The 24,811-nt window shown below is 33.9% G+C and overlaps 1 protein-coding gene across 7 annotated transcripts in view; it reads right to left on the bottom strand.

The window, feature by feature from the left end:
• The window catches only part of LOC118193334 (uncharacterized), a 179,691-nt gene that overhangs the window by 96,924 nt on the left and 57,956 nt on the right, over window positions 1-24,811 (bottom strand). For 4 of the 7 annotated variants that reach the window (XM_085818521.1, XM_085818526.1, XM_085818528.1 and 1 more), the window contains exon 1: window positions 20,389-20,545. The exons of 1 other annotated variant lie outside the window; for it this stretch is intronic. In XM_085818521.1, coding sequence (XP_085674647.1) covers window positions 20,389-20,486 — 98 coding nt within the window. In that variant the 5' untranslated portion in view covers window positions 20,487-20,545. Of the gene's footprint in view, window positions 1-3,985; window positions 4,222-20,388; window positions 20,546-24,811 lie in introns of those variants that run through there. 2 more of the 7 variants (XM_085818525.1, XM_085818524.1) reach the window with 2 other exon arrangements.

Below are 24,811 nucleotides of genomic sequence, written 5' to 3'. Positions count from 1 at the left end.
AAGTTGCTTTGTTTTTTGTGCTAATACTTTCTCTTTAATTCTATAAACAGACATAATTTCTTGTTCAAAGTTTCACTGTTCAAGTCCTGTTATTGCTGTGTTGAGAATACCAACTAACTTGTCAATCGAAATTTTTTTGTTTTCAATAACTGTGTCCTTTTTTCGTTCTCTGTTACTTTCTTCACTATCGGAAGCGTGCATGGGTAAACGCTTTACTGGCTTCACGCGCATGCGTAAGTTTGTGGCTTTCTGGTCCGGATTATAGATCATTCCGGGTAATGGACGTCCGAAATAGAGACTTTGTACTGTATCATTTTTGTGGATAGCGAATCTGGCTGTCATTATCATAGAGAGTACATTGCGGCATGTTAAAGCTATGTTCTGCTGTCCGAAGAAGCATCCATTATGGTTAAGTGCATTTTATTTTATTGTTTTTATTTTTTAGAAAGTTACGTTCATTGTTTTTTTACTATGAATTTCTGTTGTTGTTTTTTGAATTGTTTGCAATTTATTTTAGTTTATTTTGTTTATTAATGTGCAATGCCTAGATTGTGCAATTCGTAGACTTTTTTTAAGTTTAAATAGAATGCTGTGCACAATGGTATTTTTTGAAATTTATTGATGTTATGTTAATTTATTAAAGCGAGATGTGCATAGTTTGTAGATTTCTTCGCTGCTTAGATTGTGCAATTCATAGATTTTTTCAAGTTTAAACATATCGCTGTGTACATGGATTCTTGTCAAATATTTTTGGTTAGAAACTTTACATTTTTGCTATCTAAATTTTTTGTTTTCGTTTCGGATTTTTAGCTTAAATTGTGTGCTCAAAACGTGGTTTTTGGAGACGTCTTAGGCTTAAAATTGGAAATGTAGGAAAAAATTTAGATAGTAATATGGCACCATGGAGTTTTTGCCAAGCGAGGGTGTATATAAGAGTAGTTCTGAAATTTTAATTGCAAAGAAATACAAATTAAAAATAAATATATAATATTATATGATAGAACCTCTATTATCTTGGCCTCTATCATCTGACATTTCTGCTTACCAATCCAGTAATCAATTTAAAGAAATCATTGGGAAAATGTAGTAATATTGGAAATAATATAATGAAAATCAGTAGTATTCACAAATGTTATCATTAATATTGACTTTTCTCATTGGTGATGCGTCCTTTAACCCTTTCAGGACGCGTGTCCCATATACGCATTCCCTAAGAACGTCTCTTACAGCCGGGCGTCCCATCCACGCATCGCTAGAGATTTCATTCAGAGGACGGGTGATGCGTATGCGCATTTTAAGCTGGAACGTTTTTCTGAAGGCCACTAGATGGCATCCTATGTCCATTACTTTTGAAATGAACACAGTTTTAAGTTCCTGACCTTGAGTTTGATATATTCTGCTTGACATTGGTGTTTTACTCATCAGCTCTTGCGAGGGGGGGAAGTGATAGCGTAAACAGAGGTGGGCTCTTTAAATCGCTGAGTGCTAATGAAAACATTCGCGCGTCGGATTTATATACAATTCCTTTTTTTATTCTATTTTTTCCGTTACTGTATACGGTCGTTTAGGGTTAGTATGTGGAGCATTGTTACGTTTTGCATTGACCTTCAGATATATTTCCGTTTCAGCTCTTTTTATTTCGGAAAGCCTCAACTCCAGTCTGTTATGGCAGAAAGGCGCTATTTATCAGAGGAAGAATACCCTCGTATGCTCAATGAAGCATTTATTAACACAGATGAGAATGATGATTCATTTTCTAAAGAGTTAGAATGTGATACTTTTTCTAAGAGTTAGAAAGTGACACTTCTCCGTACTTCGAGATTTACCACAGTCTTCATTTTAAATTTTGTTACATCTTACTGTAAATAGTCTTTATTGTGTTGTTTTATTAATTTAAAACTTTATTGATGGATTTTATCAATTAAAACTTTGGAATAATTTGAATAGCGATTCCGAAAATTATTTTACAAGACAAGCAATTTTTATGTATATTTTCATGTAAAATAAAGAAAAAAACATTATTAAGTGCTAATTTTAACATATATAAGAGCTCAAGTAATGATCTAAAAGAATACAAAAAATTACGATGCTAGAAGCGAAACTTTTTTTTTTCTGATTTTTTAAATAAAATTTAGGCTTAGTGATGCAAAACCTCCGTCCTGTACAGTTACTGCTTTTGATTCCCTTCCATTCTGCACGAGCGTCTTAAACAAAGTTGCGCCGTCCCGAAAAGGTTAAAGATTTCCCTATAGTACATTACAGTAAAAAATGTAGTTTACATATATTAAAGATAAAATAAACAGTGACTGACAATAAATATGTAAAGTTTCAAAGAGTAAAAGATGACATTTTGAAATGGTTAAATTTAAATGCACAAAACACTGAACCAAGTTTTCAAGTGAAAAAAAATCACTGGCAGCATAGATCTGGAGAACAATAATAATTACAGTAATGCTAAGAATAACATGAAATGGAAATAGACAATAGGAAAATAAGCCATGCTGAAATCTTGCTTTATTTTGAGGCAGAAGTGTTTTTATGGTAGGCTGAAGGAAAAATGACTTGTATTCGTGTTAAAAGCACATATTGGGAGAGGGGAGAAAAAAATCCAGGTTGAACTACATGAGCAGGTACCAGTGTTAGCAGTTTTACCTCTTGGCTGTTATCAAGCACTAAAGCCCTGAGCAAAAGCATGCCGTGATGCTTATCCTATTGACCTTCTGTCAATCAAAACTTCACATGATACTGACTGATGAGTTGATGACAGAATAATTTTCCCCAAAAAGGAAACAGATCACTTAACCCCCCCCCAAAAAAAACCACAAAAACACACATAAGAAATTTTAAACTGTGTACTTTTACTGTGGCTTTCTTCTCATTATTATTCATAGAGAAAAAATGGTACATTTTCATATATAATGGTTTGAAAATGTAAACCATTATATATTTTGACTATGAAAAGTGAAACTCCTCTTGAAATAAGTATGCATATCAGATTTCAGCCTTAAAATGTAATACAGAATTTCATATTAGTTCCTCATTTTTAGTGTAAAAAATTTAAGTTTCAGTGGTAAAGTAAATGAACAGTAATGCATTTTAAAAATTCCACAAGCTCCTGTTATTTAAAAATAAAAAATGTAAAGAAGAACATGCTAGCATATATATATATAGCAGCTAATAAAAGAAGTAATTTCACTCGATTAAATATTATGACTGTTCAAACTAAAAATATAATTTTTCATAAAAATATTGTTTTATTACTTCAATATAAAATAAACTGAAGGAAATGCTAAGTGAAGTTTATAACACACTATTCAAAAACAGCATAAGCAGTTAAATATAGTTAGTAGAATGAACGAATTTCCAACAAGAATGAATTTCAAATAATTTTATAGAAGATTTCCACCAATAAAAGAATTAATTTTAAATTATTCACTTTTATGTCTGATGAAAATACAATTAGTTATAATAATTTCATTTAATTACTATATGAAAAAATGTATGATTTAATGGTATTTATGTATCTAACAGCATGCTACGACACACAATATACTAATTATTTCAAAACAGGAGTCAGATGGAAGAATATTTAAAATTTTGTCATATTCTGGAAAACAAATGCAACAAAAGAAAATGCTGAAGACATATTTATTAAGATGTCTAGGGTACAATGAACTTCGGAAATTCCCCATTTATTTTACACATAAAATTCAAATACAGCACAAAAATTATTTGTTAAGATTATGCAGAAAGTGAACATATAATGTGTCCCAAATCATTTGACTTCATTTCATAACTATCATCAGAATGTTTAGAAAATTAAAATCAAAACAACGAATATAATAGCATTCAATGAAGCTTTCGTATTACGAAATATACCGCAATTTATAATATATATGTTTTTCACTGATAATAAAAAATTGAAACCTTAGATTGTTCAATTATTGAACAAAATATGAAAAATAAGCGAAATCCAGAAACTTACCTCATGTTACCAAAACATTATAGACCTGGAATAAAGTGCTCAGCATAAATAACCTACTTTGTTTGCAGGAACTTCTCGTTAAACCCTTCATAAAATTAGATTTTTTGCACATTCTATGTCAACAGTATCGATATTTTCATTTAACACAATTCCGTAGATATAATTCATTAACAATCACTTATTTAATAATACAAATTAGGTTTTAGGACTCGTTTCTAAGGGAGAGTAGTATCAGGGCTGCACCGAACAGATGGCGATTACTGCTGGCGATAGTAGATTTAAAATAAGCGCCAATTTGAGACTGACTAATCAGCTGGTTCAGGACGGAGCGTTTCAGAAGAAATCGAAGAGCAATAGCACAATCAAGTAACAGAAATGTCACTACTTTAATATATGAAATAACATGTCAGTTCCAAGAGCTATACACATAGTTAATAACTTTTAATCATCTAAACATTTACAAATAAAGAAAATGCGAAGTAAAATAAAGCACTAATTTGAATTCTTGAATACCGCTGTCTTCTTTGCGATAAGCAGCTTTAGGGAAAAGTAAATTCACATGAAAATAAAAAGAAATTCTAAAACCTATATTATACTATTTATAAAATAAATTTAATAAATAAAAATTACAGCGTAAGACAAATAAATAGCCAAAAAATGAGATACTGACAACACTTGGCAACCCATACGTCAACAATACCTAAATAACACCTGGCAAGTTTTAGGACTGTCGTCGAGGAGAATAGAGGTCACGTGTGCGCATATGATGAGGCCGCAGTCCTCTGATCGTGCCGGCTTATTTTTTATGTTAACTTTAATTTTTCATGCTATTACTTCGCGCTGCTGCGGTACTTGGGGGAGATTAACTGGTATTGAGTACAGATTTGTTTGAAGCATAAAATTATAACTGTTTAATTTATCAGCCCTTTTCAAATTATTCCGTAAAACTTCAATTACAATTTAAAGGAGTAATAACTGGAAAAAAAAAAAAAAAAAAAAAAATTAAGATTCAGAATTCAGTACTTTTATAATCCCATGGTAATTCAGAAAATACATATGGTAGAAAAGATATAAGCAAACAAAAGTGTATGACAAAGCGATAAGCAGCAATGCTCTGCACTCAAAATGTTGCATACATTTTGTTGCAGTGAATTTTGGAAAATATTTATTATCAAATAATTATTATCTCAAAATGTTGCAGTGAATTTTGGAAAGTAATTATTATCATTGAACTCTTGTTTCCACAAAACATAAAAGTAGTTTTGGTCTAGGGAAACGAATCTGAATAATTATGGTAAAATACTCCACAGCTGCATGCCTATTTAGAATATCTTTGCAGCGAACAGTTTCAAGGAAACTGATTATTAAAAAACTTGGGGAAAATTATAGAGAATGCTGAGGATCTCGTATTTTCGTTTCTTCTGTCTCTCCAGAAAACTTTCATACTGATAAATTACAGACGCCGTTTTTCTGCAATACAATCATAGGTATTAGAAACACAGGAAATCAAACAGGAATCAAAGACAGACTTTGCGAACACAAGATACTAATGATTTGAACAAATCACATAGACAAGATTAATAGTAAAAAAAAAAAAAAAAATATCCCGCTCTTTTAATTTAACAGAAATTATCCAGTGATGTATATAATCAAGTGCCTTTGCAATAATAATAAAACAGAAATCATTTACCCTAAATGTGGCTATAATTAGAACAGTTCCAGAACTTCCGTTAATTTTTAGTTTTAAAATGAAAATGTGATAGAAGCAAAAATATTTATATTTAAGTTTTTAAATCTTCTCTTCTTAGAATGTGTGTATGCATTATGGGAGAAAAAATATGAATTTCCATCCTGAGGATCTTATCCTGGCTTTTATCATGTTGATATGTAAATATTAACAGTCTTCTCTAAGAGCACAGATGTTTTATATCAAAAACAAACATGCAGAAAACCAGCCTTAACACAAATTCGATATGCGCGATGCGATTGAATTAAATGATACTGTTCTCTACTTTACGTAAATGATTGGTTGGTTTATTCAACAAAATATATTTATATATTTAGACAACATCTTTAGGCAGATAGACGAGGGCTATCTGCCTAAAGAGAGGGATACCTTCGCGGAGGTCTTTCTGAAGCAAACTGCTCCGTATACAAGTTACACATGAGGAACACCACGAAAACGCCTATGCAGCCAGCTACCAGTATTCAGCGGCTTTACTACTCGGCCGCCTCATACAAATGATTAATCATTTACTCGTATATGTATATATGTTACCGTGAAAAACCGAAATTGGAGAATGTCGACTTTCACCGGAGAATGTCAACATTCACCAAATACGTCGGTGAAAGTTCGAATATTTCTTTACATTCTTGTACATTCGGACCCTCACCGAAAATCTACAAGCTCCTGTTATTTAAAAATAAAAAATGTAAAGAAGAACATGCTAGCATATATAGCAGCTAATAAAAGAAGTAATTTCACTCGATTAAATATTATGACTGTTCAAACTAAAAATATAATTTTTCATAAAAATATTGTTTTATTACTTCAATATAAAATAAACTGAAGGAAATGCTAAGTGAAGTTTATAACACACTATTCAGAAACAGCATAAGCAGTTAAATATAGTTAGTAGAATGAACGAATTTCCAACAAGAATGAATTTCAAATAATTTTATAGAAGATTTCCACCAATAAAAGAATTAATTTTAAATTATTCACTTTTATGTCTGATGAAAATACAATTAGTTATAATAATTTCATTTAATTACTATATGAAAAAATGTATGATTTAATGGTATTTATGTATCTAACAGCATGCTACGACACACAATATACTAATTATTTCAAAACAGGAGTCAGATGGAAGAATATTTAAAATTTTGTCATATTCTGGAAAACAAATGCAACAAAAGAAAATGACAAGATGTCGACAATCACAGATATGTTCTGGTGTAGGTCGAAAAGAGAGGGGTATATGCACATGCTGCCATTCCAAAAGGAAGTGTTCCACAAATAAATGCAGTTGTAAAAGCAAGGGCCTCTTGTGCAATTCAAAGTGTTATAATAGTTTAAGTTGTTGCAATAAAAAAGATTTGAATCACATAATTTGGTAAGTTTATAACTTCTATTATTTTCCTTTCTCATTTTGAATGTACTATGTGTTTTAAGTTCTTATTCTGAGTCTCAAGTGCGTTTTTTCGCGAATGAATTACGGAGAAGGAAATATAATATTCTTATATATTCAACATTCACCGGTGAAAGTCGACATTCTCCAGATTTCGGTGTTTCACCGTAACATATATATATTGCTGCTAATCTGCAAACGGTAGTTTGTTTTAAATTCGGTAATACTGTTTAATTTGCTAAAAGCAGTAACTATAACATAAACAGTAATTAAAACGTATATTCTTCAGACTTCGACATCAGTAACATTTTAATAAAGTATAAGGTATTTCTCCCGCCTTCCTAGCGTGCCTTCGTGGTCAGCACACTGAGCCGGCATTTCAGAGGTCCGCGGTTCGATTCCCAACGAAGGCGATTGCTAATTTTTTCTCTTGCCTGCTTCCTAAAAATAACCTAATGTCTTTACGGTGGCGCCCGAATTAAAAGGGTTTGGATGATGATTCTCCTCACCCAGGATTTGGCGATTGGGTCCCCTAAAAACCCCAGTCGCCCGTGGTGTAGTGGTCAGCACACTGAGCCGGTATTTCAGAGGTCCGTGGTTCGATTCCCGGCGAAGGCGATTGCTTACTTTTCATCTTCCCTGCTTCCTAAAAATAACCTAATGTCTCTACAAAAGTATTAAAATACTGTTCATTTTGAGAAACAGTATAATTTTAGGAATTAATATATTTTTAAGATTTATTAAAATTTAGCATCATATTTAAATTAAATAATATAATTCCCTTTTTCGAGGGGCTTACCAGCGGCTGAGTGGAAAAATCGCTGAACATTGATAGTTTGACTCGGGGAACAGTTGATAGTTTGACCGGTCTAGCTAGATCAGCGTTTTAATCGTTTTTCCCATGCGTAATGTGGATAAGAGCCAGTTTCATTCAGAAAATCCTCTTTCCTCAGATAGCCCTCACATGCTTTTCCATTATTAAATTAAATCAAACCGAATCCTTTTGTAATATTCAATAAAAGATTAACTAATTAAGGACAAGATCTCTTTTCGTTCTCTCGTATAGATACTCTGATCTAGTTTAAAATTCGAAAATTGTCAAAGATTAGAAAACCGACTGTGCGAATTTCTTTTCACACTATGTATGCTAAAAGAAACTTTATCTGATGCTGTATTCTGCCACAGAACGAAGCTCCGAAGTCTAGACGAATTTTTGATAAAGTAAGCTTTTGACAGACGTAAAAAAATGCTACAAGATCAGATGGAAAAGTCAAACACTATTTAAACATCTGACGCCTCCCTAATAGTCAAATGTTTTCAAATGAAAAAATATATTAAAAAATTCGCTTTTGCTAACTTTATCGAATTTACATGCTAACTGATTGGATGAATTGCAATTATGCCTTCTACTGTTTACTGCATTCATTCTGCTTGTTTTGACTAGTGTCGATTATAACAAAGCACGTAAACTCATTGACTTACTGCGATTGATTGCGCTCAGAGTGCAATAATTGATAAATTAATTAATCGTGTTTTTTTGTAAATCTATGTAAGCGTCCATTACATTGACATCCATTCTTAAACATGAAAAATACTTCTCGTCATTAGAATGTTGCAAACAACTAAAGCAATGAGTTATAATATGTTGAATAACGATTACTGTAAGAATTAAAGCAATAAGAATGAATGTAGAATTCATAAAATTGCAAGATAAACTTCGGAGGTTTTAATATAAAATCTCAGCCGCAGAGTGCAAAGACTGAAGTTGAAGGAGGTACTATATTTAAAATTTCGAAAGGAGTTCTGCAAATTCACGAATATTACCTGATTCTTGTTGCTTTAACTCCTCCAATAACTAAAGCAGAAGTTATCAATTTTTTTTTTGGGGGGGGGGCTCCCGCACCTATTTTGCCATTGATCATTCCGCCTCCTTACCAAACTCGAAAAATACCTATACCTTTATTTAGATTAGTTTTTTAATGTGTTTTATTTATTAAATAAGAAAAAGTATAGAAAATGTTGATAAATACCAAAATATGAATAAAAGCAGTTTTTTATATTCATAAGCTAAAAATAAACAACAGGTAACTAAAAGGCTAACTGCATTCCTCCCCCCAGAAGGGTGTCCCCCATAATTGAGAGCGCCCGAACTAAAAAGACTAATTTTGAAACTGAGCAAAATAATTCAGTTATCTCCACATATCCTAATTTCTGAAACCAAAAGAAATATTTAACGACCAAATACAACGGAATTTAAAGGAGAATAGAATACGTTCAAAACGCAATAGCTTTTCGTTAGAAAGCAACTCAAGATATATAGGCAGGTGATTATTCCAATCCACGCAAAAAAGTACAATTACGAATAATATCTGTTTCACTCTCCCCACAGTGCAGGATGTACACTTAGAAAATAGCCGTAGACAGCTTTTCATGAACATCTGCTTTGGTAACTTTTGTGCTCATCCTATTTCCTAGTTTAGAAAATTTCGTTAATCTGAAGATACATATATTTCAATTTTTTAAGTGTTTATGCTATTAAATGCTGTAGAATTGTATGTAATTGTAATTTTATATGTTGCAGAAAACATAGTTGAATATCAAGCGTATTTTTCAACTGAACAGCAGAAGAAAAAAAATTGAAGCTGAAGAAAATCATTTCTGAGCATCAGTACGTGACGAATTCTTAAAATACTATTTTTACCATCAGGGAATGGAATGCAGTGAATAAATACATAATAAGTTCTAAATATTACTTAAAATTACAATTCCGTAAACTTAAAAAAAAAAAAAAAAAAAAAAAAAAAAAAAAAAAAATCTACAGTACAAGCTTTTGAAACTGCTTGTAAATTATAAACGACATCGCGGAAAGTTTTTTAATTACAGTAGAATTTCCATAAACCGAAACTGAAGACAGAAGAAGGAGGAGGGGGGAAAAATACGCAAATACATTCAGCTTATCAAGAAAACATTATCGAAATTCTAATATAAACAAATTCAAAATATGAACTGAATCTTTAATTCTACACTTTTTGTAACATTAAATAAGAATGAAGACAGCATATAACTGAAATTCAGTCCAAATTAAATTCCATTTATTCTGCTAATTTAGATATTTCACAAGAAGTTACTTTAGTACTTTTATTTTCCGACTAGTTCCAAATACAAACTGCATACAAGTTGAGTAAATTCTTCCTCTGTTAAAAAGTTAATAAAAATTAAAAGGTTTGAAAGCATTTCAAGACGAGAAAAGCGATATACCATCTTGAAGGTTAAAAGAACATTGCATTATCGGATTTAAAATAATTATTCATTATGATGAAGCACTCCGACGATGAGGATGACTTCGCGAAGGACTCTCTACGGGAAAACACACTTATAATTACATGGCACAAGAGGAAAATACTAAAATTCAACGCAGAAAATTCGTTTAATTGAAGGAACTGAATGCAGCATGAACTAGCATTTATGAATGGTTTTTCTTCACATAGCTATCGACTGGCCGTTTTACGAAGGTAGCCTTTCTAAGACTTTCTAATACAAAGAAAAATAATAATAATAACAATGAACAGTTCCAAGCAGCCAGTTCTTATACTACTACGAATAAAGATCCAAACACTAAATTATAAAGCCAAAATGATTATGGTTTTGTGTCTGGATTCCTGCAAATTCGATTTACAACGGTTAATAAATCACAGCAGAGAACTTAAAGCTGCCTATGAGAAGGATGCATTCATGAAGATCTCATTTCACACGCAGCTATCCCATTAAGTAGCCTGGAAGCGAATCCAAGATGAATTTGAGAAATTTCTCAGCTTTAGCTACTTAGCCGCTCACAACCTGTCAACATACAGCTGAAACTACACCGCTGGCCGTCCGAAGTGCAACACAAAGAGAGACAAGAGAAATCACAGCCAAATTGTTTTCAAAGATTACATACAGTAGTAATGTTAATTGCTTTGGAATATAGTCTTTTTCAGGTGAGAAAACTAGAAAATCAGTAATGAGTGTTGCCTCTCCGTTCGTCAATAACAGCTGCTACACGACGCGGAATTGTGTGAAAGAGGCTTCGGAAGTATTGCTGAGGAACGGCAACCCTCCACACGTAGCTAAAATTCATCTGGTGTACCTGCGGGTCCGGCATGTTCTCGAGTCATTCACTAGATATGTTCGATGGGCGATAGATCTGAAGAACGGGCAGGCCAGGTACCAAGGTAGCAATGCACTATGGTGGACTAAAAAGAAAGCTTGAACATTGATTGTAACGTGTGGTTGCGCATTGTCCTGTTGAAATGTGGCTGCAGGCAAGCCTTGAAGATAAGAAAAGAGAAGAGGCTGGAAAACTCAGAGAAACATTGGCTGGCAATTGTACCGATAATGCGTACTAAGGTGTTGCGGGACGAGTATGACGATGCATACATAACAGTTGAGCAGCCTCTCTCCACGGTGCCTCCAAACTCTAATCCAACCATCATGGTACAGCAGGCAGAAGATTCGTTTCACCTGCAGACCATCGTGGTACTGCAAGTCATTCGCCCGAAAACAGTGCCACACCATTCAGATGTTCAGTGCACCACTGCAAACGCCTGTGGTTTAAAGGTAAGCGAAGCAATGGATACCTAACGGACAGGCCACTGTACTGCAAACAACGACGAACTGTTCATGCAAGACACCAATTATTATGCTACAGATTGCATTCGCTGTGATATGGTTGTAAATGTGCGCAATGCGATCCATCAGAACCACGCGCACAATAAGCCTATCTTCCCACGGAGTGGTACGAGAAGGCGTTTGCAATTGGTCCTGTCCGTCAATCGTTTCCTGCTGCATCCACCGATTCCATATTTGCATGTACTTGGCTACATCCGACACCATGACCGATTTCACGATATTAAACGGAGGATAATCCGCAATCTCTGTATGCAGAGATTCTGCCTCGGTTGAACTCTGATGCGTGCTCAACTGATGTTCGTGTTTTTCTACGAGGCATACCGAAGGGGCAGGCACAAAATATATTACGAGAGAACGATTCACATTATTCCCCAAAACGGCAATCTTTCCTCGCTTTATACACGGATTGTAAGGCGCGTTGCTGTTGCCCATGATGTGCACGCGCGGAAATAATAATCATTTGCATATTCCATCGCGGTACACACATAATGAAAATTTCATGATGTTTGGATACTTCCTTCATGGTGTTGCATTTTGGATAGCCAGCAGTTTATTACTCCCTCAGTCTTGCCAAATTTTATAAGATTTCAGCTGCAGTCAAACTCCGCCAGAGCAAGAACAGTTTATAACGAGCCCCTGGATATAACGAATGAATCTTTCAGCTCCAGCCAATTTCCTATATATTTAAAGCTATTAATGCGCTGTATTAAGCTTCGAAATGTATGAACATCGCATCCTGCAAATTTTAAATGAAAAAACAGAAAATTTCAAAATTACCTGTGTGACTATTAGTATAGTGAAAAACACTTTTGCCTTACTGGAATCCACTAGTGGCAGAGCGATAAAGTCGTTAAACATAGGTAGTTCGATCCGGGTTCAAAATCACTTTTTAATCCTGTGTATTACACTGGGTTTTCCTCGTGTGCAACGTGTATGTAAGCCAGTTTCCCTTAGAAAGTCTTCCACGAAGGCACATCCCTTCCCTTAGGCAGATAGCACTCGAGGCTTTGTCGTAATCACGTAAACCAAACCAAACGACTTCAAATCCTGGCATATGGAATTTTTTATGGTTTATCTCATGTGTAACGTGTATACGAGCCAAATTCCTCTAAAAACTCGTCTATAAAGATATTTTTCCCCACAGGCAGATAGCCCTCGAGTTGCTTACTTGGTTAACCTAACCTTTCACACATTACCGTTCTTTTATTTTGCATCCTATCTATTTTTCGGTTCCAAACAAAGCCTATGCGAGGCTGACGTAATACCCGATTCTTATAAAACAAGAACATAGTATAATAGGCATATTTACTAGTAGACTATATTGTCACAAGTACTGACCATTAAATCAAAGAACTTGAAGGTGTTCTTTGATTCCATTAAAATTCTTTGAATGCCAGATAGAGGTCTGTTCAAGGTCGACATAGTGATGAAGCTTTTGAAATTTTTGCTATTTAACGAAAAGAAAAAAGTGGACAGATCCTTTTGAGCTTCGGGTTTCACAAGAGATCCATCTTCCACCCAGACGGTATAGTGGTTAGGGAAGCCTACTGCGGCATCGAAGGGCCCGGGTTCAAATCCCGGAGAAGGCATGGATGTTTGTATATGTGCAGTGTTTGTGTGGAATGGAAGCATTCTAAATACGCGGCGAGACGAAAGTCCTTTCGATAGGCTGTGGTAGGGAAAGAGGGGTGGGAGACTCTTGGATACCCCTCAGAAGTGCTCTACATAAAAATTGGGGCGGAACTGAGCAAAGTCGTACTGTCACCTGTATGGTGCTCAAGGCTCTTGCCAAAGACAGGTGGAATCTTGCTCTCCTTGCCAGGATGAATTCTGATGCTACTGTCAGACAAGAGAGATAAGCCACAACAACAGATTCATCTTTTAGGAAATCGGAATATTTATCGCTGTTGTAGAATTAAAAATGTTTTCCGAATTCTTCCTTCTGAACAGACATTTTTGCAATCTTTAGAATTTTTGTAAGATATTTGGCATACTGGCCTTTGTTCTGCAGCCATATACGTCTTGAGAAAATTTAACGAGTTTTCATTGGACACTGGATACAAGATATTAGTGTCGAAATTATTTTCCTTTTCTAAGTATTCTTTGACCTAACTCTTTTCAATCTGTTTTAACGAAAATTTTCTGCGTCAAATATTTCAAAGCTTGCAAAGAGTTTTACATTTAAGATAAGGCGAGGATTTTTCGAAAAATGGATACATGTAACCAAGTCGATATTTGCAAGAATATAATTTATCTAATTCTACGACTGGTACCATGTGGAAAATAGAGACTCAATAATCTCTGCTCACAGGAAAAATTTGCATACAAGGAAAAAGCTGAGAAAGACCAAGCATTGTAAATATAGAAGAAATACTGTGAACTATTAACCATTCAAAAAAATGCTTCAGTTAAAAACGAATAAGTCTGCCAAACCTTTTTGTCCCTGAAGGACTATTGTTTTCGTTTTGCGATTTTGCACTGAATCACTATAAATGTCCGTTTCACTTTTCAAACTGTTGCCACCAAATGTTAGAGTCCTGCATTATATTTGAAGAAATTAAATAATGAAAAATCTGCATAAATGTATGTATATTTCTCGCATTGTGATAAAACAACGGTACATAGAGCCATCGAATTTTGAATGACGTAATCCTCCTACGAATATGGGCATGTGGAAGATCAAAAGATCAAATTTGAAATTTAGAATTTGTTTTATTATCGATTTCATATTTTGTAAAACTTTAACGAATTTTTGATTAACAAACTCAAGGATTTCAAAGCGAGCTGATTGAATAGGTTTAAGAAGAAGCGGAATAATATTTCTTCAGGAAAACTTGAATACGCGAGTTTCAAAATTTTATGTCAAGAAATAAAGCAATATAATGAGTTTGAGATGATATCTCGTTTTACTAAGTCGGAAAAGACATTTTCAACGCCGATGAAGCTAAACTGCTCCACAAGTCAATGCCAAACGAAACGTTAAAATGTAAGGATCAAAGATACAGTAATGGAAAATTGTCAAAAGTGTGAATCTCAGTTCTTATGTGCCAGAATGAGTGGCAGTGAACGTCGCAGGCTTTCGGGGGACTAGGAATTCTCAAAAGCTAGGATGCTTAAATAAAGTGCAAAAATTCTCCCCATTTCCTATACAAATCGAAAACTGTATAAATAATGTAAGAAGTCTTTGATAAATGCTGCGAAAATGGGATGAAGAACTTTCGTTAAAAGCGGCAGATTCTACTTTTGGTTGACAATTGTATTGCACACAGAGGAGTTGGAAACTTATATTTTCTTGCCCCCCCCCCAAATGCAACCTCCAACCTACGGATCAAGCCCGATTTAAGCCGTTATCACATTAGCTGTTTGTTGCCGGGACAAAACGTTTGTAGCAACAGTTCTGAGAAACGGCCTTTGGCGAAATAGGGTTACCATCTTCACTTGGCAAACAAGCTGAAAGCCAAACAAGAATCAGTTATCGCTCAGATTTTCGAAAGTGACGTTTCCTTTCAAGTGACATTCGCTTCTTCGTTTTGTTTTGTATCGCTCACACGCTTTTCGTTTTAAACTTTATTGTTAGTAATGGAAGATAATTGAAAGGTGATTGCTATCAAGTTAATCTCTTTGATCTCCGCTCTGGCACTTCATGTAACAGATAAACACATTTCTGGTTATAGCAATCAATTACATTAGTAATAGCCAAATTCTGTATACACCTAAGAATAGTTTAAAAACATGTGCTGGATAAGTCTATTTATCACACATCGCTTATGTGTATTTTCCGTTGTCTGCATTTCAATGAAAATTTGATGGCTCACTGGAAAATTTGTGACCTGGTGAAAGCATTTTCTGACTAACTTTATGGCTCATAATTACTGTTCTGTCCATTCAAATGACAAAAATCTATATGGCTGATATTTACCTCCTCACAGCCAGCAGATACTATTCAGCAAAATGAAGATCAAATAAAGCATATGAATACATGAGCAATCAAACATGTGCGAGTTGTTTACTGTCCAATAGAACACTCGGTAATATACCTAAAACACATTAATTATACCAACTCTAGAAATTAGGTGTTCACATCATGAGTTTGTTTTATGGTTTGGTTTATTGAGATTACAGCAAAGCATACTAGGGCTATCTGCCTAAGGGAAGGGATGCCTTCGGGGAGGACTTTCTAAGGGAAACTGGCTCGTATACACGTTACACATGGGTAAAACCACGAAAGCGTCCATGCAGCCAGCCCGTTCGCGGGATTCGAACCTCGGACCGAACTACCAGTGTTCAGCGACTTTACCGCTCGGCCGCTGGTGGGCTCAGTTGGCTTTATGTGATTACCGCAAAGCCTCGAGGGATAACAACAGGAGGGATCCCTTTGTAGAAGATTTTTTTAAAACTGGCTCGTATACCAGTTACAAATGGGGCAAACGAAGGAAACGTCATGTAGCCAGCCCGTTCGCGGCATTCTAACCTGAGACACAACTACCAGTGTTCAACGACGCTTCGGCCACTAGTAGGCCCGTGCACTTAATTGGAAAGTGCAATTCATTATGTAAACAGACATGAAGGTGATAATCAGTTGGGCGCTGTTTTAAGTAATCAAATGTTATAAATGCACAGCTGTTACATTTCTTATTATTTATTAGTCATGTTTTTATTACGTAGATCATACGTATGATATAATTATGAATTAACCCAATAACAAAATGTGTACACTCTTTAGTACTCAAATACTCATCAATTATTTTTCAACTGATTATTACATACCCATAATAATTTGCAAAGAACTGATAACTATAGTTGCTGCCAATTACATAATCGTTATCTGAATCAAAAGTAACTTCAAATAAACTTCTTGGCAATGTTCATTTTTGTATTCATACATACATATATATATACACACATCTAATAAGTCATATATTTACATACAGATAGAGAGATGCAATGTTTTAGAAGTTGTTAGTATATATTTATTAGTATTAATGTAATGAATAAGATTTATATTAATGAATGTATATACAAATGTTTTTCATCATGCATAATAATAAATCCATAAATTTTCAATGTTTCAATATGTAGCATTTACAATAAAAGTATAGTTTCTAATGTATTTATAATTCAAAAAGTATTTCATTAATAACATGAAAATAATAGACAAATTTAGTGAGTATTCTCATTATTACATAAGCTATGCTTTTCTTTTTTATGCATCTTTTATGCTGTTTAAAATGTGTCACTGATTGTGCAGTTCCGCGCATATACAAACGGATTTTAAAAAATTATTCAAATTTAAGAAATAAAATTCTATTATATAACAGTGTTATAATACACGATCAGCACGAAATACGACAAATTTGGCGAACTTTTGGCTACGAACAATTTGTAAACAAATCCGAAATGCAAGAACGTCGTAAAATACTGTCAACTCTGAAATTTCCACGATTATATATTTAATGAATATATACACATTTAAAAAATGACTCAGGCAGTTGTATTACAACAAAACAGCAATAATTAAATCGGCCTCTATTTCCACCGTCCATCACTTCACAGTGAGAGCCATCGCCATATTGAAAGTTACCCGTGATCCTTCAGAAGCTGACCTTTCGTCTGATTGGTTGAACGTTCGAGGAACACGTCTCCAGCCGGAACATTTTGGGAAAAGTTTTAAAATGTTGCTAGTAGCCGGGACACGTTCCTCCTAGCTAGACGAAACATTTCTCGGAAGCCTGCCGTTTAAAGCCGTACTACTAGAATCTCGTTTCTCGGAATTGTCCCGGGTAAGCGCGCGCGTCTATAGATGTGATAACAGCATAATAAGAGCTTCAATTGCCGTAACAGAAAGCAGTTGATCAACAAAATTTGGAGAAGTTCAACAACATTTAGATTAAACTTTTCGCTTCTTGATGCAATGCTAGAGCTAGAAAAGTCTTAGCGACTTATTATAGATTAAGATTAGGTTATTTTAATATGGAAAAGCCCACATTATCTCCCTAAATAGAGGGATGCCTTCGTTAAATTTAATTGGAATACTTTTAAGGGAAACTGGCTTTTATTCATAGTATAGATAGGGAACAAACCGCGAAAAATAGCCATGCAGCTAGCCTCATCTGCCTAGGTTGAAACCCGGATCGAAACAGCGATATTCAGTGATCTTAACCATTCGACTACTCGTAGAAGTTGGACTTAAGAGCAGTTTTATTTCGAAATTCCTCCACGAAGGTATCTCTCCCTTTAGACAGACAGCCTTTGCATGCCTTATCCTATTTAAAAAACGTAACTTGACCTATGTGCCTAATTAAATATTTCAACATGCAAAATTTTATATTTATATTTAGCCACCAAGTTTCAAACTTTTGACTTTTTTTTTGGGGGGGGGATACATTCATTATCAAATTCAAATTTTCTAGTAAATATATTTTGGGAAAGCATTCAATACTTGTCTTAACGATTTTACCCAGCTTAACAGTTTTCTGATTATATAATAAGTAACAACTAGGCATTTCACATTAACCTCACAGTCATGAGATCGCAATCTTGATTGCGTTACTCTACATAACATCGGTTCAATTTTTTAAAACGACTAATTTATCTAAATTCACAAATACATATATTATATAAGTAATTAAAAATATATAAATGTATATATTATACAAATTTTCACTCATATATCACTTAGTTGTAAGGAAATTGAGGTTTAAACCGCGTAATATTTTTGCGATATTCTGATATTTTAAGGATAACGTAAGGTATTTTTCATTCTTTACGCAAAACACAAACATTTAGCTAAAATCTATATTTTTGTAGTCCAGTAGCTTAGAATGTTATAAAACAAATTCATAATCAAAATCTCTGTTGCAAGTTACCAAAAAATAACCAAAATGTGATTTTTTTCGTTTTATTTTTTTTAGTGCGGGGTTGGCCAACGCCTTTTTACAGAAGGTAAAGAGGGGTTACCCAACACCTCCTTTGTTGGCGCCTTCTTTTCTCACTTCCATGCGACCACTGATGGGGGTGTTACAAAATCAGTGATCTGAAATTATTTTCGGCACGCTGCCCTAGCAAACGGTGTCGAAGAGGAAGATAAAAGTGAAGATATGCTTATCACTAAAATGGCTAGGAAAAAAAAAAAGGAACGTCTGTATTTTTAAAATGTGAAACATAATTCTTTTAAAGACGAGACGATGATGTTTTTACATGTGAAATTCTGAGTGATGAAGATGTGAAAATCGAAGATTCTTTTTCGGATGTTAATGAGTGCTGACAGAACGCAGCATACAAAATGCGATTTCCCTACAACAGCCCCCACTAGTTGCGAACCGCTGAATATCGGTAGTTTCACCAGTGTTCGAATCTCAGCGAACGAGGTAGATGCATGGGCGTTTTTGTGGTTTTTCTATACCACAGGGTATTCTGGTGCGACGTCACCTAGTTTGCTGAAAAGCAATTATAGTGCGTCCATCGCAAGATGAGATTTGACTTAACCTATTAGCAAGGGTTCATTTCATTGCGAGGAGGGACGCATAGAATCCTCAAAATGTGCAAATATGTGAATCAAAATGCCATTGTTGTGCAGCATGCCCCGTTATTCAAGGGTTGTCTAAAGTAAGATGTTGGGATAGTGTGACACCACGTGATGTAGGCGTGGCCAAGTCTCTTCTCGTAAAGGACACGTCTTGTTTCACCCATTTCTTTAAGTGATGTCAACTTAAGAAAGAAGTGATGTTACCTTGGATTTCCCCTGCGTAACATGAATAACAGCCAGTTTTCCTCAGAAAATCCTCCGTGAAGGCATCCCCGTCCATTGGCAGATAGCCTCATGTATTCTGCTGTATTCAAGTAACCTAACCTACAATGACGAATGCCAAAGCTGCGATGCATGTTATTAATAAGATATTTCACGCAAATTGTCAAACCGAAACGGAGTTTTTAGGGCAAAGGATATGCATAAATTTTTCCTGCAATCTGAATCACGCCAAAAGAAAATTAATTATTTTTGTAATTGGATATTAAGTTAAAGGAAAATTAATAAATACGTTTTTGTAATTTGTTTCTTTACTAGTTTTTATAATTTTAAGCTAAAATGATTATTCATTATTATAGATGTGTATAGGCAGATATGTGATTCGAGGGAAGAGTTCAAACTATGAACTTTAATGAAATGAAGCTGTAAAAAAATGAAAAACTAGTTTAATAACTGGACATAATAGTAATAGAAATTAACTCTTCATGTGAGGCCCACCAGCGGCCGAGCGGTAAAATCGCTGAACACTGGTAGTTCGGTCCGAGGCTCAAATCCCGCGGACGGGCTGGGCTTTACTCACGAGTAAAATATTTGTTATTCTTTCTGTTCAGTGTGAAAGAAATTTTTCCATGTACAGCATTATCTTATGCGTCACGCAAGCACGTCATAATTAAAATTTCTATTCAATCTGATAACGAAAATGGACACAAATAATTACAACTTGCAGGAACAAATCATTACGTAATTAGGAAAATTTCTCGTAGCAAATAATTGCTTTTACGGTAAAGTATTCATTTACAACGGATACTTTTTCATATCATTAATTTCACAATAACTTTAAATTCAAAACAAATGCTTACTGTTTTTTTAAAAAAGGTGACGCTTCGGATAACTTATTATCTAGCTTTCGTTTACATTTCCGATCAGGTAATATCCTTCTGCTATCACACTTGGCCATCGCTTAAATTTGTAACTATTTATAACCAGTTGTTAAAATTCTAACCAAATATGGACATAGGCAAAAAGTACGTACAGCAAGAACGCCATACGAGAAAAAAAAGTATTCAGGAGTAATGATCCAGCACGCGAATTTCACGCAAAGCGCATGAGATTCAAAGCTGAAATTATTCATTACGTGGTTTAGTATACAAGGTTCATTAATTGTTTTAAGCAAAAATATAACGTATAAATTAGAAAATGAAATGGCAACAATTCAATGTTAAAATTTCGTTTGCGATCGTTAAATGCAGTGGCAAATTCCGATTAACAGCACCATCAAGATTTTGCAATCTTCGCCTTCATCAAACTACTTACGTGGCTTATCTGATCTAATCAGAACAAATCCACGAATTTTACCGGGTCAAAAAGTGCGTTTTCCATAAGCCTTGAGCATCGTATAGGCGGCAGTGCGACTTTGCCCAGCTTCGCCGCAATTTTGATAAAGAGCACCCCCCGGGGGGAAAGGCTCTGAGGTATCCCATTTCCACCAAATACGAAAACAAAACCACTCGAGAAGGCTTTCGATTCACCCTATATTTTGAGCGCCCCAATACCGCACGAACATATACATTTACAAATGTCCATGCCTTTTCGGGGATTCGAACTCGAAACCCAAGTACGATATAGCAGCAGAAGCACTAACCACTATATCAATGCTCTTGTTTTCTATTTATTTCTAGTCGGTTAGAGGTTTTTACAGTCAAATCTTCTAAACAAAATATATGGATTTAAAATATCGGTATCATTTTAAAAGTAGAGACAGAAATGATGACAGGTCAGACCCCTCAACCCCACCCCTTCTGAATGGCCAATAAAAGCGTTAGCTTTTAGCTCAACCCGCTACAGTGTTTTTTCATGTCTGATTTTCGTGAATAACGAAGAGTTCCTGGTAAGTGCCACACGCATTCATTTCAGTAACTCAGCGACTTTTAGCTTCGCTTAGATACAATACGAAAATTTATTACAGCTTGCATCGCTCCCGAGTTCCTCTTTTGGATAGATGAACTTGCAAAATTTAACCTCCCCCCCCACATTTTTCGACGCTAAAGTGACGTCTTGATTTCTCGCTATAGCGCACAGGGTTAAAGACATGGGATAGTTCATTTCGTTGTGTGACTCCTCGACGACTAGATCCGCGTAGGCGGAGTTAACAGGAAGTAATCTCACGTCACTATGCTGAATCCATGGACCTTATAAGAAATAGACTTACCCAAATGGGTTTTCTCCCTCGTCTGATTTCGGAGGAGTAGGGACGACTTGCAGAAATTTAACAGTGGTTGCCTATTGCAGCGTGTATAATTGTCAAGAAAAAGCTGGTTGTAGCGCCTCATTTCACAAATTAGGATTTCTCCATATTTTTATTTTTGAAATTGAGATTGATTTTAAAAATTTAGCATATTTATCAAGCATAATTAACGTTCCCAATAATTATAAAGCTATTGCATGCTTTCAGGGCTGGATAATTTTTTAGCTTTTCCTATGCTGTAAGGAAATTTGTAACCCCTTCTTTTAGAAAATAATATTTTAAATCTGAACTAATAGAAAATTTCAAACAAGCAATTTTCTCTTGCAATTTTTATGCTTTTTGTTGGTGTAAATAAGTTAAAAATACTAAAATATTTAAAAACGAATTTTTGAAAGTTTTGTTTAAAATTCTAAATTGTGCTGCTTTTTTTAAATTATAGATGAATATTAAAGCACAATTTCTATAAAGGAATTTTATTTCAATTATATTTCATAATACATCATAGTGATAAACACTTTTGACTCCTTAATAATTTTTATACCTTTAATTCTAATATTAAAATTATATTTAACCGTAATAATTAATTTATCTTGTATTTTATAGTGATTATTTTTTAAATTTATTTTTAGTTTTGCATAATATTTTTTAAAATTTAATGTTAATTTAATTTATTAGCTTGAAGGGGCGGTACCCTAGAAAGGCTGTTAGTTTCGAAGCGGCATTTTGCGCTGTTTTGCTATAAATGTCCGTGTCTCCTTGCAAATTGTTGTTACCAAATATTATCTCCCTGTATTATAGGTAAAGAAATTAAATAATGAAGAATCTGCATGAATACATGTATGTTTCTCGCACTGTGACAAAAACGACTGGTATATCTACAGCCATCAAATTTTGAATAATGTAATCCTCCACGCGAACATGATCACTTGGACGGCTAAATTTCGAATTTGTTTTAATCTATTTCATATTTTGTATAACTTTAACGAATTTTTGATTAAAAATCTCAACGAGTTCAGAGAGAGCACTGTACGGAAAATAACAGTTTTATCTCCCGTGCGGAAATTCTAAAGATATGCTGTTTTCAAATGTATGTGGTTTACGGGCGAAGAACATAATATTCTGTAAATACAGATAACACACAAAACGTTAAAAAAAAAAAAAAAGGTTCCTTTCGGGCGTAATATAAAATCTGAGTGCTTCTAGATTTTATTTTATCTTTTTTTTTTTCCTTTATTACACTCGGAAAATTTTATGCTCCGTATTTTAGAAATTACTAAAACAAATATTCCACTTTAATAAGTTAATGATGATATAATCAAATAAATGATTGTTTTACAATGTTATTATAGTTTTGAAAATCCCTGCCTGAAAATGGTCATTAAATTTAAAAAAAAAAAAAAAAAAAAAAAGTTATCAGATCTTGTTTAATTTTACCTTATTTATTTCAAAGCATCACGTACTATCAATCTTATTTAATTTTACGTTATTTGTTCGCAAAATTAAGTTCATAAATTTTGTGCCTAGAGTTTTTACCGTTTTACGAAAGTAAAGATGTTTGTACAAGAATTACGCGAGAAAAAAATGCGCGAAATGCAGTAAAAAGTGCTTTAATGAGATATATTAAATCCTATTTGGAAAAAACTGTGGCTTTCATAATCTCATCACTATACAATGTATCACATTTAATAATTAAAAAGAGTTATGTGATACAAACGCCATAGGTTTCAGTGTTAAAAGTAAACCAGATCGTCCCTACTCTTTCTTGCCGACATGTCGGTGACGCGCCCCCCGCCCACTGGGTTAGTCTATCTCTTATAAGGTCCATGACTGAATCCATGGACTTTATATATTATATTTATATATTGTATTTCTTATAAGGTCCATGGCTGAATCTGCTTTAACTTCGCCTGTTTAAAACTAGCAATGTGGACATCTCAAATTAATTTTAATCACCTGTATTGTTTTCTAGTTTAAACTCACGGCCCTCGAAGTACTTTTATGCTGCCTGCGAATACATTTCCCGTATATTAATTAGCATTACGATTACAAGAATTTCAAGAAAAAGCTTAAGATTTTAATGGTTCAGAGCTTTATTTTCATCACCAAAAGCAAACGTAACTCTTCGGAAAATCTAGAAATACACCTAATTAATTTACATCATGATATAAAACTTGCTCAAAGATTTTAAGATACAAATTTGATTAACTTTTATTTGTCAAATGATAAATATTTGAAGTTACGAATTCTTCCAATAAAAATATTCGCTTTGTTTTTGAGTACATCTACATCAGAACAGTTTATCTTTTATAACTGAAAATTAATAAGTCTGCGAAAAGAACTAGACTGCCGATGAGTGAGTATCTATAATTTGTGATGATACTTCTTAATAATTTCCGTCGAGGTTACAAACTTCATGAAATTAGAAATGCCATGAGGTGGTATAGTTCAAAGGTGTAGTAGAAAACAAAGATGCTTACAATAATTTACATATAAAAATATTATTCTTTCTGTTCCGCGTCATAGAAAAATCTAACAAATAAAAGAAATAGAATAAGTTGTTATTATTTATTCTCAAGTCTTGTCCTTCTTGAGAAGCTTTCGGATATTTCGTTTTAGTTTAAATTAAAAGTAAATTATTTAGTTGTTCAATGTTTTACAATTGGCTATATAAGGGCCAATCTGAAAATCTTTATTTAGCTGCCTGTTTGAATTTCAAATTGGGACCAACAGAAACTTCTTGCAGATGCCAACTTTTAGATTTCAGACAAAATATAAGTATAAATTTTATTTTTCTTTGCGTTATTTAAAAAAATATCTAGCAAAAAAGTTTTTAATTTAATTAACAAATTTTATTTTGTTAAAAAAATTTCTGCCCTTTTTTGTTTGTTTGTTTTTGTAATTACTATCTGTCAGCTACTTTCAAATTGTGCATTGGCCGGCATGCTATGCAAGCTTGAGACTACTGCTGTAAAGTATCGTTTATGTAGCTTTTTGCGTTGTAGCAAAGTGCTATAAATATAAAATTCATAGAAATGAGA

Source organism: Stegodyphus dumicola, chromosome 6 (assembly GCF_044657685.1).
Source record: "Stegodyphus dumicola isolate Sdum_Otavi_A_Nest chromosome 6, ASM4465768v1".
NCBI classification, from domain to species: domain Eukaryota; kingdom Metazoa; phylum Arthropoda; class Arachnida; order Araneae; family Eresidae; genus Stegodyphus; species Stegodyphus dumicola.
The sequence above is the reverse complement of the archived record's forward strand: the minus strand, read 5'-3'. Positions and strand labels throughout refer to the sequence as shown.